General features: G+C 44.5%; 1 protein-coding gene across 1 annotated transcript in view; it reads right to left on the reverse strand.

Moving 5' to 3' along the window:
• Window positions 1-431: 431 nt before the first annotated feature.
• Window positions 432-16,930, reverse strand: part of pdss2 (prenyl (decaprenyl) diphosphate synthase, subunit 2) — a 20,101-nt gene continuing 3,602 nt past the window's right edge. Inside the window, exons 2-7 of the mRNA XM_053620233.1 lie at window positions 14,951-15,149; window positions 6,845-6,919; window positions 4,187-4,345; window positions 3,522-3,695; window positions 3,281-3,316; window positions 432-828 (exon numbers count right to left, since the gene is read on the reverse strand). Of these exons, the coding sequence (XP_053476208.1) occupies window positions 673-828; window positions 3,281-3,316; window positions 3,522-3,695; window positions 4,187-4,345; window positions 6,845-6,919; window positions 14,951-15,149 (799 nt within the window). The 3' untranslated portion in view covers window positions 432-672. The remainder of the gene's footprint in view (window positions 829-3,280; window positions 3,317-3,521; window positions 3,696-4,186; window positions 4,346-6,844; window positions 6,920-14,950; window positions 15,150-16,930) is intronic.

Below are 16,930 nucleotides of genomic sequence, written 5' to 3' on the forward strand. Positions count from 1 at the left end.
TGTGTGTGTGTGTGTGTGTGTGTATACGTGTGACCCGCCCCGCTTCACACCCTGAGCGTCCCGGTGCGGTCGCCGCGGAAACCACAGGCTGCCCAGCCTGGCGCCGAGTCGATCGATACCACAGTGCTTCCTGCCCATCTGCACACACACACACACACACACACACACACACACACACACACTTCTCATTAATTATTAGTGTCAATCTCACACACACACACACACACACACACACACTACAGGTGTATAATGCTGTTCAGGAACCAAGAGCCTGAGCATCATTTGGGGGTGGAGTCACATTTTATTGCCATGGCAACCAAAGCAACACATGACATGAACAGTGTGTGACACGAGTTTTGTCGGCCCATTGCAATAAGCCTGACAGGAGCGAGAACGTCGCTAATGCGAACACGACGTCTCGTGCTAGCGGATCCGCCCGCGGAACAAAACACGCAATCTGCGTTGTCCGTGTCGTCGCTGTTGTCATGGCGATGCCTCTGTGCCTTCAGAAGTGTACTGTAAAATCCTCGTTAAAATCGTCCGATGGTTCTTACAAAGATCCGCCGTTCCTCTCGGCCGGCTCCGTCACCGACGCAGGGTTCAAAACGCGCGACTCCGGACGCTCGGGCCGGACGAGGGCGGAGCTCAGACTCCGGATCTGGCGTGGTTCCATCAGAACCTGGTGACGGCGCCGGCGATGTTCTCGAGAGCCGAGCGAGCCTCGGACGGGGGGAAACGCCGGATGGCCTCCAGCGCTGTGTTTCCGTGCTCGGTGCAGAGGTCAACAGCCTGCTTCACTCCGCCCCCAGATCTAATCCCAGACCACAGCTGGAGAGAGGACAGAGACACGACGTTAAACACACACACACACACACACACACACACTGTAGACAGTGCTGACAGTTTTCCATCACACCTGACCAGGTGTGTCATCTGTTTGGTTGGAATGACATCCTGAAGCCACACTGGGCCTTTGGGAAGATTGATGACCCCTCCCTAATCTGACCTGACTTTATAATTGTCTGGTCTTGAATGTCTGATCTGGTCTGTCTGATCTAGCTTGGTCTTTCGTGTTAATCTTGTCTGTCTGGTCCTGACTTTATATTTGTCTGGTCTGTCTCTGTCTGGCCATGTCTCTCTGTTCTTGACTGTCTTGTTGTGATTGTCTGGTTTTTCTCTGTCTGATCTGCTAGTCTCGTCTGTCTAGTCTGTGTCTGTCTGGCTGTGTTTGTCTAGTCTTGTCTGACTGCTCACAGCTGTATCTGTGTGGTCTCGTCTCTCCAGCCTGTCTCATTCATGGCTGTCTGATCTTGGCTGTCTGTCTCTGTCTTGTCTGGTCTGGCACATCAGGTCTGGTTGTTCTTGTCTAGACTTGTCTAGTTATTACTGACTGTCTCTGTCTTGACTGGTTGATCTTGTCTGATCTTGTCTTGTTAATCTTGTCTGTCTGGTCCTGACATTATATTTGTCTGGTCTTGTCTTGTCTGCCTGGTCTTGTCTTGTCTGTCTGGTCTTGTCTTGTCTGTCTGGTTTTGTCTGTCTGGTCTTGTCTTTCTATCTGATCTTGTCTGACTGCTCTCGATTGTGTCTGTGTTGTCTCTCCTGCCCGTCTCTTTCATGATTGTCTGATCTTGCCTGTCTGCCCGGACCATCAGGTCTGGTTGCTCTAGTCTGATTTCGTCTCGTCTTGATTTCTGCATGGTCCGTCTGTCTGTCCGTCCTAGTCTGGTCATTCTAGTAGCTGTCTGTCATAGTACCTAATCTTTATTTTAAGAGCACACGCACACACGCGCACACACACACACACACACACATTCACACACACACACACACACACACACACACACACACATTCACACACACACACTTAATTTGTGCTGTGGGTTTGCTGAAGGCATTTTGGAAATGTGATTTGCTGAAGAGCGCTTATGGGGAGAAAGAGAGAGAGACAGAGAGAGAGACACACACACACATCACTCTGACCTCATGTCTAACTTTCTCTCTCCATCCATCCCTCCTTCTCTTTCCAACTCCATCTCATTCTCTCCTTTACTTTCTCTCACTGTTTCTGGTGAACTTTTACTGAAGTTTAACTCTGTGTGTGTGTGTGTGTGTGTGTGTGTGTGTGTAAAACAGCACACTCCTGACAGCAGGGATGGACAGAACAAGGTGAAGTTGGATGTGCAAGGTTTAATGTGTGTGTGTGTGTGTGTGTGTGTGTGTGTGTGTGTGTGGAAGGAGACCCTCTTGTGATGTCGCTGTCACAACGTCTTTCTGTCTCCTCTACAAATAAACTGCCCACTTGATCCTTTCGTATCTCGTTTCCACGGCGACCTGAGCTCTCTCTCTCGCTCTCTCATCCCTCCATCAGTCTCTCTCTCACCCATCCAGCCCCCTTCTCATCCCTCCATCTGTCTCACCTTCTCTCTCTCTCTCTCTCATATCCCTGCATCATGTATCTCTCTTTCTCTTTTGTCCCCCCGACTTTGGAAACCAAATTTCTAAACTATCGGTTACAGAGAGCAGACACCTCTCTCTCTCTCTCACACACTCACACACACACACACACACACACACACCCCTCTTCGTTCAGACGCTTGAACCCGAGTCGTTTCTCTCAGTAATGTTAGTGATACTTAATGCGTTTAATTAGTAAGGAATAATTAACGAGGTGATTAATACCAGACCCAAAACAAATACAGAATGAACTGTGGGTTCAGTAAACGCCGCAGATCCGTATTAAAGTCATCAGGATAAACTTATACGGTTCATTTTCACCCAAAAACACACTTTAAACAGGCTCGTGGTGTAAAATAAATGATCAACTCGCGTTATTATCCTGTTATTATCCCGTTTAAATGGCGCTGCTTATTAATTCATTTATTAATTCAATTATTAATTAACGCTGCGTAAACACCACCGGCCGCCTACGAGCAGTTCTAGATTTAAGATGACTATCCTCAGTATTTGATCCTTCTACAGTTAAGTGCAGGGAGTACACGAAAGTTTGTGCCCCTTCGTTTACATTTATTATTACTGTTTGGTAAATTTTGAAGCGTTCCATTATTTCTGCTCCTCCGCATCTTTCCACGCGCCTGTCCATCGCTCCAAACACAAAGTCTAGCAAGAGGTCACGCCGTCTGAGATGTGAGAACATTTAAAGTTGTATATTTGTCGATTTTTTTGTTTCATGGTGATGACAGACAGACTTCATCGGAGCCCAGTTGAAGGGTGCGTAAACTTCGGCGCCCGAATAAAACCCGATTCTTCGGACACTCACCTTCGAGTAATCCGTCTGTGGTGTGGAGTTCTGGGCCTGTGGAGAGCGACAGAGACGGAGAGACGTGAATCAACACCTGTGAACATTCACGCTACAGCTTCACCTCTGGCCGTTACGGAGCGCTGACACTGGAGACTCCTTCCTTAAACCTTGAATAAACCTCTCCTTACAGGACGAGCGCGTTAATATAAATAAACCTGCGCTACTGTCAGAGCTGCGGTTACAAGACATCACTCCACACCTTCTGACCAATCAGAGTCCGGGATCCCGGGGCGCCGTGCGATACCTGCTGTAACTGGCGCGTCCAAATCTCGTGTCCGACGATCAGCCGGTGGAAAACCGCAGGAGCCGAGTCCAGAGAGAAGACCACCGGGTCGGAACCGCTCTTCATGAACGGCTGCAGGTCCAAATTCAGCTACACCACACACACACACACACACACACACACACACACACACACACACACACACATAAAAGTGATGTGAAAGCTTCGCTCTGTTATTCTTACACACTAGTACTCGCACTGTGACGAGTTACCATGGAGACATCGCAGTCAATCATGACGCGATCTGACACGCCCACAACTTTACTTCTGCGACACGTTTAACGATAACGAATTAATCCTATACATTCCATTTCATTTCATTTCATTTTTATCTCCTCTGCACACGTAAACGTGGAATATAAATAAACTTTCCTCGCCATGAGGAGCGTCTAATTCTGATGCGGAGATTTATTTACACGCGTTGATGTAAAATAATAAAGCGCAGTAAAACTATTTTGTTCTGAAATTCGGTTTATTGATTTCACTCGTTAAATAAAGTCAGCAGGTTTACTGGAGAACTCGAACACACACTTGTTTCCGGTGTGTGTTCATGCGATTGTTCCTTCCTCCCGTTTCCTCACCTTGTGTGCGAGAGCGAGGTGTTTTCCATACTCGTAAGCGAGAGTCTGAGCCTCCGCGTCGTGCCTCGCCAACTCCATGGCCGCCTGGCAGCTCTTAGCCAGCAATGCACCATGGGAGAGGAACGCCTGGTCCTCCCATGACGCCATCGACAGCTTTCCCTTATTAAAAAAAAACAAAAAAAAGTGTTTGAAATTTTAAAGAACATATATCTTATTTTGATACATTTCCTTTTCTATTTCCCCATATCCTGTACTCCATTTTATCTGATCTTTTCCTTTTTACATTATATTTATTTATATAAATATTTACATTATTATTATCATTGGATTCAACATAATATCATCAATAACATCTTCTTTAACAGGTAAGGCAGGTTAATAATAATTCTAATAATAATAATAATAATAATAATGATAATAATAATAATAATAATAATTCTAATAATAATAATACTAATAATTCTAATAATAATAATAATAATTCTAATAATAATAATAATAATAATTCTAATAATAATAAATAAAAAAAACAAAACAAAAAAGTGTTTGAAATTTTAAAGAACATATATCTTATTTTGATACATTTCCTTTTCTATTTCCCCATATCCTGTACTCCATTTTATTTGATGTTTTCATTTTTTATTCTTTTGACTGCTACATAAATAAAATACATTATTATTATTATTATTATTATTATTATTATTGGATTTAACATAATATCATCAATAACATCTTCTTTAACAGGTAAGGCAGGTTAATAATAATAATAATAATAATAATTCTAATAATAATAATAATTCTAATAATTCTAATAATAATAATACTAATAATTCTAATAATAATAATAATTCTAATAATAATAATAATAATTTGTGCATAATTCAAATTTAAATGTAATAATATTACATTTGTAAAGATATATCAAGTGTAATTAGTGACTTAGTCTATAAGTCTTAGTTTAGAATAATTCAGAATAAAACAATTATTATAATTTTTTTTTGAACATTTAGAGTCAAGGGGAAAGAATGAAATGAAGAAAGGATTTTGTGGTCATTTTTGACTCGATCGGATTGACGGAGCTGCATCGGCGCTCATTCGGAACGATTCCGTAAACAGACGATTGCGAATGTGATTGAATTCAAGTGGGATTTCAGATCATCTTTGGATTGAATTTTGGACTGGTGTGTGTGTGTGTGTGTGTTGATGTGATGGATGTGAACGGCTAACTTAAATACCGTTTATTAGAGATTTTGCTTATTGGTAGAGCAGCGAAACAATGACATATATGATTATATGAGTGAATTATTATTTATTGTAATTAGTGTAGAAATCAGAATTCTACTTCCATTATTTCACTTTCGGTTGTATAATCCCGGGAATAACGTGTGCTTTATAGTTAAAAAAGAAAAAAAAACAAAAGAAAAGAAAGTGATACGTGATCTGAGGATCCTCTCACTGATCTACAGCTTCAAAGTCAAGACACAGAAAGACAAAATTTCCTCCAAAAGATGAAGAAACCGGAGCGACGTCCTCATTCCTCAGCCAAAACACAGAGAGAGAGAGAGAGAGAGAGAGAGAAAGTTCTGGGTCGAGTTGTCTCGTTTTAATACCTGTCCCCCTCTCGTCTGAAACACGGGGAATAAACACTAAACACTGCAGGAGGAGTGTGTGTGTAACCGGAGCCGGATTTGAGGAGGAAAGCGATTCGCGCTCCTGCTCGGAATCTTCTTGGCTAAAAGGGGTGAAAAGAAACACGACCTCACCAGCTCTCTTTCTCTCTCTCTCTCTTTCTTTCTTTCTCTCTCTCTCTCACTCTTCCTTTCCAGCTCAAGAGCTTCATACACAGGAGGAAACTTACTGCATAATAATAATAATAATAATAATAATAATAATAATAATAACAATAATAATAATTTATTTCAGATGTACTCTAAACCAATAAAACCTAGCTAATTATCATCATTTCTTATACCTACTTATTTCATTATTTCATTATGATAATAAAGTTACATAATTTTATTCATATTAAATATTATAATAATGTATTTATTACACATTATAATAACTAAATTAATGAATTCCAAATTATTCATATAAAACATAAAATTATAATAAAATATTAAATAATTTATTCCAAATCCTTTCCATTTCTAATTAAAAGCGTGTTTTGTTGATATTTATTTACATTCGTATTTACATTTTATTACACTGCTGTTTCCTACTATGACACTACTAGTATTATTAATAATAATAATAATAATATTTAATAATAATACGATTCATTTCTGAGAAACATGATGTTTTTCACGATATAAACATCCGTTAAAGAAAAATCTGGAAGTTGCTTCTGACGAGACTTTTGATTTAAGTTTGTAACCGTTATCGAAAAACGTTTTCAAAACGTAAAAGAATGGCGTCTTGCGAGATAAGAATTTCTCACAATATCGATATTATGTCATCAATTCGAACCTCAGCCTTAACCAAAACCCCGTACGGCTGCGTTTCTGGATTTCAATCGTGTCTGATTGGATCCGACGTGGCGAGGTTAAACAAACAAGAACAAACGGATGAAATAAACTTTCATCAGACATTTACACATTAAGTGTGCGTTCCTGATGAATCTGTGCCGTCACTCGAGCGTCCGTCCCTCCGTCTTACCTCTGCGGAGTTGGAGTTCTCGTAGTACACGCCCTGCACCAAGTCTCCAATGGCACTGGAGATCAGCTCCACCACCTTAAACCAAAAAAAAAAAATCACAGCTCAGAACTCCTAAAGCTCTCCTAAAGCTCTCCTAAAGCTCTCCTAAAGCTCTCCTAAATCAGGATGTGACTCGCTCTGACGTCCTGGGCGTGTTCCACTTCATCTGAGGAGGTTCTGAATCAGACAGGAGATATACAGTGACCGAAACACACATTAAACAGATGGTCAGTCAAGCGTCCGAATAACTGAGGGATTGATAAGGCTTCGGACAGCTGGACACACGCGTACACGCGTACACACACACACACACACACACACACACACACACACACACACACACAGCTCAGAAAAAGTGTAAAAAGAACAGAAAGCGAGAAAGAAATCGAAACAAGACAAGAGGTAAAAGTGTACAAGTGTTGTAGGGCTCGCTCCAAATGAGATTTGTGACATTTCACCAAGTTGACCGAGGGGAAGACGGCGAGTCCGAGAACGCTCACGTTACAAATCTGATTCCGAAACCGGAACCCGATATCTTAACTCGGAATTAAGCATGTGCCGAGATTACATTTCACACCGCCATTACTGACTGAATGTCTATCACGGTTACATGATACTGTATACCGTGGAGAGAAAGGAAAAGAAAAATCTACGTTTCAGGTGCATTTGTAAACGAACTCCTCGGTGTGACGAGGAACTTGTAGCACGGACGCTCTTCCGAGAAGGAGACGGGCGTACAGGACAGACTTCAATCCCAGGAGCACTTCCACCGTGACACTCTAACGAATCCCGATTAGCAAACTATTTCAAAAGGGGAGGGGTCGGCACCTCCGGTTTGCGTGTGTTTATTAAGTTCTGGACGTGGATATTTGTGGTCATCGTAAACATTTTGCGTTCCTTCTTTTCCTGGTGGGCCTCACAATGGCAACAGGTCGAGAGGGTCATTTCAGACGACTCGAACCCCAGCCACAGATTCCAGACTCCTAAGTGACCCTGAGACATTCCCAAGCCAAATGCGAGATGTAATCTCGTGAGCGAGTCCCGGGTCTGCCCCGGGGGCCTCCGTCCGTCAGGACGTGCCCGATAAAGCTCTAGGACGAGCCGACTAGGGGGCGTCCTTGTAACGTACCCAAACCCAGAAGCTGTGGCTCTCCCGGAGTGCCGAGCTCCTCATCCTGTCACTACCCACAGAATCATTCAAAAAAATAAAGCTTCGTTACTATCTGCTCCTGTTAGAGGCACTGTGTGGTGAACATCTGGAGAACTTCTGCTGAAGTCAACAACTACCCATTGAAGGTATATGATGGAGAACACTGATCTGGAGGGAACCGTCAGCGTGTGGTGGGCTGGCTGAGGAAATCGTCAGCGTGTGTTGCTGGAGAAAACGTTGGTGGTTGCTTGCTGAGGAAGTCGGTGATGTAGGTTTGCTGAGGAAATCGTCGGCGTGTGTTGCTGAGGTACACCGCTTGCTACGTGTCTTTTTAAAGAATCTGTTGGAGAACGAATGGAATGCTGATGAAAGAATGGCGTGTCGGGGAACACTAGAAATGTGGAAAAAGTTGCCGTGAACACCTTTGGTATATCGTTTTTATTTGGAGCTCTGTGTGTGTGTGTGTGTGTGTGTGTGTGTGTGTGTAAGGGCAGCATGGTGGTGGTACAGCAGGTGGTGATGTTCTGCCTCACAGCTCCACGGTTCCTGGTTTGAACTTCAGCTCAGGTCACTGTCTGTGTGGGTTTTGGCACGTTCACGCCTCTGGGTTCTCCAGTTCCCTCCAGTCTCCCAAAATGCCAGTAGGTACACTGGTGACCCTAAATCGCGCCTACTTGTGAATGAGTGAGTGCTTGGTGCCCCTGTGGACTGGAATCTGATCCATAGTGTATTCCTGCATTCCTTCATATTCCAACAGTGTGCTTGTTGAAGAACTTCTGCGTGAACCTGCTGGAGGTGTGCGTAGGAAAATGTGGGTGTTGGATGGACTACACTGGTGCACTGTTTTTGTTGGAGAACACGAGTGTGGGTTTGCTGGGTCAGAAAACGTTGGATGGAAAAACGTTCGGGGTGAGTCATGAAGAATGCTGACATCCATCCAGTGGAACTGGAAAACGATGGCGTCAACGTGTTGGTCTGTAGGAAAAATGCTGGGGCTTGCTGGAGATCGTTGGTGTGGCTCTTGGGGAATGTTGGTGGTGTTGGAGACCGTTGGTGTGTCTCTTGGGGAATGTTGGTGGTGTTGGAGACCGTTGGTGTGTCTCTTGGGGAATGTTGGTGGTGTTGGAGACCGTTGGTGTGTCTCTTGGGGAATGTTGGTGGTGTTGGAGACCGTTGGTGTGTCTCTTGGGGAATGTTGGTGGTGTTGGAGACCGTTGGTGTGTCTCTTGGGGAATGTTGGTGGTGTTGGAGACCGTTGGTGTGTCTCTTGGGGAATGTTGGTGGTGTTGGAGACCGTTGGTGTGTCTCTTGGGGAATGTTGGTGGTGTTGGAGATCGTTGGTGTGGCTCTTGGGGAATGTTGGTGGTGTTGGAGACCGTTGGTGTGTCTCTTGGGGAATGTTGGTGGTGTTGGAGATCGTTGTGTGGCTCTTGGAGAACACTGTTCTATATTGGAAATTAGTTAGATGTTGTTGGACATGGTTAGTGTGTGGGCTCTTGGAAAAAAAAAAAAAACCCCAATGAGAATTGGAATTTAAAAAAGGGTGTTGGATGGAGAACGTTTGGTGTGTGTTGTATCCGATTGAGAACCTCAGCTCTGGTGGAGGATGTGATTGAATGTGATGTTGGGGAAATCAGGTGTGTGAGTGATTCCATCGGATGGAGCACTTCACTGTTTTGGTGGAGAAAGGTGCACCTCCGATACTTCTTAAACCTGGATATATGAAGGTGCTTTTGAAATCCACCCAGAGGCTGTCCTTTCACCGAGTTAACCCTAGTATCCATTTCCCTCCATCTCTTGCTCTCCTTTACTCAGCCTTTTTAATCAGTCTTTCCCGCCGTTTCTGAAAGACTCATCTGTGAAAGAGGACGTCTGTGGAAAGGGGGGGGGGGGTTGGGGGGGTAACGAGAGCAGTGGATCATTAAGTCCAGACACTTGTCTTTTTTTTTTTTTTTCATATTTCATATTTAGTTACATAGCTCTGTTTCTTTGGCTCTCCTTCCTTTTTTTTTCCCCGCTTTACTTTTCCTTACTTTCTAACTTTCATCTCTCTCTCCGTCTCTGCCCTTTTAGGTAACCGGATCCTTGAGGAAATATTGAGGCAATCCGACTCCTTCACCCAGAGCTCGAAAAGGACAATGCTCCTACAGTGTTACCAGATGTGCTGCCTCGAACGCTCAGTACAGGGGAGAAGCTAATGTGTGTGTGTGCGTGTGTGTGTGTGTGTGTGTGTGTGTGCGACGTGAAGGGGGCTTTTTTCGGAAAGTATCAGATAAGCCCTCCTCCCTCAGCCTCGTCTCATTCCCAAATCCAGCCGGTGTCGCGTTTCGCCGACAGGTCTGCGAGGGAGGAAAGAGGAGACGACCTCGTCCGGATCACCTTACCGTTTATGCTAGTGCCGAGCCAGGATCCCACTCACACACACACACACACACACACACGCACCAAGCCAGGAACCCACTCAAGGCCACATAGTACACATCACAGATCACTCAGTGGATGAAAAAAGCTCTCAGCTGTGTTGCTAGCTTCACTGATTTGTGCCGCTAATGGCCTGGTGCTAACCGTAACGCTACTGCGGATGCTATGAGTGCTAAGCCTCCTTTGTGCAAGCTAAAGCGCTTGCGCTTTACAGCCGAGAGCACACCGATCAAACAAGCACCAACAAAACCAAGAGTCGTGTCCATGTGTCGGAACTGCGTGTGCGTCAGCTGGAAAGTTTCTAGAATGTTCTCCCACGTTCACGCTGATCAATTCGCCTGGTCATTTCTAATGAATGTTATGATGAAATGGAAACATGTATGGTAGCTGGTGGAGAATGTCAGCGTGGGTTGGGGAAAGTTTCTGTTGGCTGCAGAATGTTCAGGTCTAATGCCCAGGGAATGTCTGTGTTTTATGATCGGAGAACATGGGTGTCTTTAATGTCTGGAGAACGTCGGTGCTTGTTGCCTGGAGAACTTTTGGTATTTGATGTCCAGAGAGAATTGATGTTTTATGTCCATAGCATGTTGGTGGAGAACATTGGTGTTAGTTGTCTGGAGAACATTGGTGTTAGTTGTCTGGAGAACATTGGTGTTAGTTGTCTGGAGAACATTGGTGTTAGTTGTCTGGAGAACATTGGTGTTAGTTGTCTGGAGAACATTGGTGTTAGATGCCTGGAGAACATTGGTGTTAGTTGCCTGGAGAACATTGGTGTTAGATGCCTGGAGAACATTGGTGTTAGTTGTCTGGAGAACATTGGTGTTAGTTGTCTGGAGAACATTGGTGTTAGTTGTCTGGAGAACATTGGTGTTAGTTGTCTGGGGAACATTGGTGTTAGTTGTCTGGAGAACATTGGTGTTTGATGCCAGAGAACCTCAGTAAGTGTTTTATTAGGTAATGTTGGTGTTTGGTGTAGAACAGTAGCGTTTGTTGTTGCCAGTGTGTATTGGAGAGGTTTTGTCAGTGTCTGATGGTGTTTGCTGATGTGTGTGTGTTGGAGAACACTAGTGTCTGATGGTGTTTGCTGATGTGTGTGTGTTGGAGAACACTACTGTCTGATGTAGGACTGAAGTATGTATTTATGTTGCAGTTGAAACAGCGAACAGTGGATTTGAAGACACGTATTTTGGAGATAGCTGGCCTTTAAAAACGTCCTCCTGGCCTAGTGTGGTCTTGCTTCGATTGGGCTTTGGGCTAAAGTATAAACTTATCACTTACAACACCTCAATTTTATACATCTGGCAAGATCACTTTTAAACCCAGCGGTGGAAACCTTGTACGTGTAATTTAACACATCCACCATTTTATCCGCGTAGACGAGACTCCGCGGCTCGATCTCCTGCCAGTCGCTCATCCACTGGTCTTTGATCTCCACGGACGAACGCACAACAGGTTGGGTTACTGTACACACCAGAAACACAGCTGTGATCTTTACTCACACTCATCCATATGTGTGTGTGTGTGTGTGTGTGTGTGTGTGTGTGTGTGAGAGTATCAAATGGAAGCAGAAAACGTGATGTTACTTGGTTTTCGGACAACGTTCTAATATTCCTTAAAACGTGTCTACTAAAGATGATGAAGAATTCGAATAGACATGTGCCGATATTCCAGATATAAACGTTATTCCAGAACGGAATTACGAGATTGACGTCTTCAAATTTGTCCCCATTAAGGACCCTTAGAAGGCAGATGTACTAATGCTGTCTCATAATAGGACTCGCTTTATCCCACACAGCCAACTCCTGACTGAAACTCGGGCACGGGGATGTTTAAGTGAGAACTATATTGTAAAGATCATGCAACATGAAGTCACAGCACTTTGTTCTAGACTGAGTTTCCTCCGTGCACCACCAGGGGTCGCTGTGCAACACTTCTGATAAAACATAAAAACTAAATATCAACCTCAAACGCTGCAAAGAACAAAACGTTGAAGGCATTTTGTCCGTTTTTTTCAGAACAGACTTATAGACCTCGGCTAAGACTGAAACCATCTCTAACTCACGTAATCGTGTTTTATACACGTTTATCGATAGAAGCTGCAAAACGCTTCACTCGGCGCGAACCGAACCTGCAGTGTTCGCGAACAACGCTAACGTCGTGACGGTTTTCATTCTGACGTACAACCGCGTACACACCGTAGACGACCCGTATCTTCGTAGCCTCGATCTTCACGTCTGTTGATCTTCTACAAGCCCCGCCCCGTTCTTTCCATGTTGTGTGATGGGACAGGGATTGGTGGAATGACTCGTAAGGACAAATTAAATACAACGAGCAATTCTTTGGGGGGCCGAGACGCGTCACGTGACGCGATCACGACGCGCGTTCTTCGAGTCACGTGAGTCGAACGTGTGTACAGATACAAGGTCTCCTTTACCAACAAACATCACTGCGAAAGACAATTTGGTGTGTTAGGTTTTGCAGACGTTCCTTCATTAACAAAAGTCAGGGGTAATATTCTGTGTCTGACATTTTACTTTTGTTTTTCGTTTTGTTTTTCAATCTGAAAATCTATAAATAACAGGTACATTTCTCCTTGTTCCCCTTTTCCCCCACAACTGCAGGTGCTTCTTCCAAATTAACTGAAATATTTTTCCAAAGTATCTGAGAGGCGTGAGAGAATTTTCCGGAACACGCGGTATCATGTTGGAGATGTTTAACGTTAAAACACTAGTTTGACACTCCCTGTGTGTGTGGTATTGATTTGTTGATTAAATCAGTCACACACACACACACACACACACACACACATACACACACAGAGCAGTAAGTGTTGTTTATCCCAGCAATATCTGCACCAATGATCTGCTTGGCGATACAGGAGAGTGGACTGCAGATAACCTTCACTGGCCTCACATACGCACACACACACACAGAGTTTGATTTCTATATAAGTCTGACAGTGCTTCAATCTAAGGACGAGACACAGCAGTGACCTCAGACCGACTTTTCTCTTTTATCTCTGTGTGTGTGAATGTAGTTATGGCTAAAGTAAATCAGATGGAAAAGGGTTTATTTTCATATGCACATTTACCTCAGCTCTGACTGGTGTGTGTGTGTGTGTGTGTGTGTGTGTGTGTGTGTGCGTGTGTGTGTGTGTGTGTGTGTGTGTGTGAACGGAGAATGTGAAAGAAGGAAAGGGTATTTTGACAGCCACAGAAGCAATGCCTCCTTCACTAGGACTCTCATCTCCTTTACTGTGACTGACAGGTACAGAGGCCACACCTCCTTTACTGTGACTGGCAGGTACAGAGGCCACACCTCCTTCAGTGTGACTGACAGGTACAGAGGCCACATCTCCTTTACTGTGATTGGCAGGTACAGAGGCCACACCTCCTTCAGTGTGACTGACAGGTACAGAGGCCACATCTCCTTTACTGTGATTGGCAGGTACAGAGGCCACACCTCCTTCAGTGTGACTGACAGGTACAGAGGCCACACCTCCTTTACTGTGACTGACAGGTACAGAGGCCACATCTCCTTTACTATGACTGGCAGGTACAGAGGCCACACCTCCTTCAGTGTGACTGACAGGTACAGAGGCCACATCTCCTTTACTGTGACTGGCAGGTACAGAGGCCACGCCTCCTTCAATGTGACTGACAGGTACAGAGGCCACACCTCCTTCAGTGTGACTGACAGGTACAGAGGCCACGCCTCCTTCAGTGTGACTGACATGTACAGAGGCCACATCTCCTTTACTGTGATTGGCAGGTACAGAGGCCACACCTCCTTCAGTGTGACTGACAGGTATAGAGGCCACACCTCCTCTACTGTGACTGACAGGTACAGAGGCCACGCCTCCTTTACTGTGACTGGCAGGTACAGAGGCCACGCCTCCTTCAGTGTGACTAGAATAAAAACTGACACAGCGACCTCAAATGGCATCTAAATTGTGTGTGTGTGTGTGTGTGTGTGTGTTAACAGTAGAGTTTAATGAGGGATGAATTAGACATATGCTGCTGCAGCACAGAAGAACACACACACGCACACACACACACACACACACACACACACACACACGCTTATCAATGTGAGAGCAAAGTGGTAAAATGTGCCATATTTTCTGTGTAATAAGAAAAGTCTGTAAACACTAGTTGCTAGGCAACATGGAAACTAAATTATGCAATAAAAATGATTGTGAATACAGACGTTTTCCTCAGAAGTGTTGGTCGGTGCTGAAAAACACCACAAATCAAATTCTAGTGAAATTAAACTCGCGCACTAACCCAGTTTCCACGGGTCTGCGTCACAATCTGTGAACTGTTTACGTCCACCCAAAAAGGAACGGTCTTGTAACCATGGTTACTCCCCTTTTCCCCTCAGCATGTTTTGGACTTCACAGAGTGTCAAACTTTTATGCAAATTCAGTCATTTGAATATTTTGCGCACGCAGATTTAAATGTAAACGTAACCGTGTTCGAGTCAGGACGACGTACCTTGGTGTTGTTCAGCTGAGCCAATCCCGTGCAGGCGTTGGCCAACAGGAAGTCGCCGCTCAGGACGGCCATCTTGTTCCCGAACTGCATGTCCTTGAGCGGCCCGTCTGAGAACGTCCACTCCTTTAAATTCACAATCCCACGATGCACCAGGAACGCCGTGTGGATCAGCTCGGTGATCTCGGCCAGGCTGCGCTGACTGACACGGAGAGAGAGAGAGACAGAGAGACAGAGAGACAGACAGACAGAGAGAGAGACAGAGAGAGAGAGATATTTTTATTATATCTTCACTATTTAATAGTAGATTATAAATGTCTACTTCAGCCACGCCATCAGCCATGTCGATATGATGTCATATCCTGAACCCGGGGGTTGAGGACACCTTCTCGACTCTCCAAGTAGGAAGTACGAGTTGAGGGGACAGTTTCTTTGCTTTTCCTAGTTGGAGTCGGTTATGAGCTTTAAGCTACGTTCACGTTAGCAAGTGACGAAGCAACACACGCGCGTTCGTCCTCTTCGCGGTTCAGTTCCTACGTGCAATTAGTTGGTGCAAAAATGGAAGAAAAACTTTACAGGCCATAATTTCGTCTCATGCTTTTACCGTAAACGTGTAGAGACGTTACCGACAAAAATAAAGCTCGGAAGGAAGTCGCAGAGACAGCTGGTGCCTCTGGAGAGTGTACGTAGCTAGTACAGTTAGCTAGCTGCTAATCTAATCGCCAACGACGCTAGTTACGTAAATCTAACAGCGATTTCACGCTGATTACTGACTTATTTCGCTTGTGCAAGCAGTTAGCAGTTAGAAGATTTTTTTTTAAAGAACAGTAGTCGTCCATTCTGTTTCCAAACTGCTTCCCAGATTTGCCGCGCCGTAAATCTCCGTATCGGTCGCTAAGCAAACTTCTCCGCCATTTTGTGATCACACGCTGTGAGAAACTTCTTCATGTTACGAATAAATAAAAAGTCTGCATTTCTATATACTCGCTGTTTTGGATTTCTATTCGTGAAGAAAGATTTTAACGAACCTGAGCAGAGGTCATAGGTGTGTGTGTGTGTGTGTGTGTGTGTGTGTGTGTGTGTGTGTGTGAGTGCACGTTTATAATTCCCCATTAGACACATCAGCGTCTCTTCATCACCACTCGATTCCTCGGTATTTTTCTCCCCCTCGGGGTCAGACGCCGTACTCTTGTGCCGATTTGTTTTTTTTCCAGAGCCGTAATCAGCGCTCTGATGACCACTCCGCTGCTTCCTAACGTCCATTACTAATCACACATCACGTGTTTGGACGCTTATTTATCATCAGACGCTTTTTCTCTCAGTGGTGTGTTTTTTTTAAAGCCGTCTTCCTGTTTAATCACACCTATTGTTCACAGCGCTAGCTCTCAGTAGCGCGAGTCGCTCAGGGTTTTTTTTACAACGGGCACACCATCGCTAGGACAACGCTAAAACCATGTGCTTGTATTACGCCGAGTTTCACTTTAATTCTACTGTATTAAACACAGAGAGGAGACGGAGCGAGAGAGGATTACTACGCTCTTTTACCTGCATTATTTTATCATGTTTGTTAAAATCTTTCTTTTGGTCCAAATAATATTCTATACTCAACTTTTGCCCATCTCTCTTTCTAAGGTGGGAAATAGTCCTTTACTAGGAGGTGGAGGCACAGAGGCCACGCCTCCTTCAAAGAGACTGACAGATAGAGGAAGCCACGCCTCCTTCACAAAGACTGAAAGGCACAGAGGCCACACCTCCTTTAAAGAGACTGATGGACACAAAGACCATGCCTGAAAGACAGAAAGGACACACCTTATTCACTAGGACTGACAGCCACAGAGGCCACACCTCCTTTTCTAGGACTGATGGACACTGAGGCCACACCTCCTTTTCTAGGACTGACAAGCACAGAGGCCACACCTCCTTCTCTAGGACTGACAGCCACAGAGGCCACGCCTCCTTTTCTAGGACTGATGGACACTGAGG

This window comes from Ictalurus furcatus, chromosome 3 (genome assembly GCF_023375685.1).
Source record: "Ictalurus furcatus strain D&B chromosome 3, Billie_1.0, whole genome shotgun sequence".
Lineage (NCBI taxonomy): Eukaryota > Metazoa > Chordata > Actinopteri > Siluriformes > Ictaluridae > Ictalurus > Ictalurus furcatus.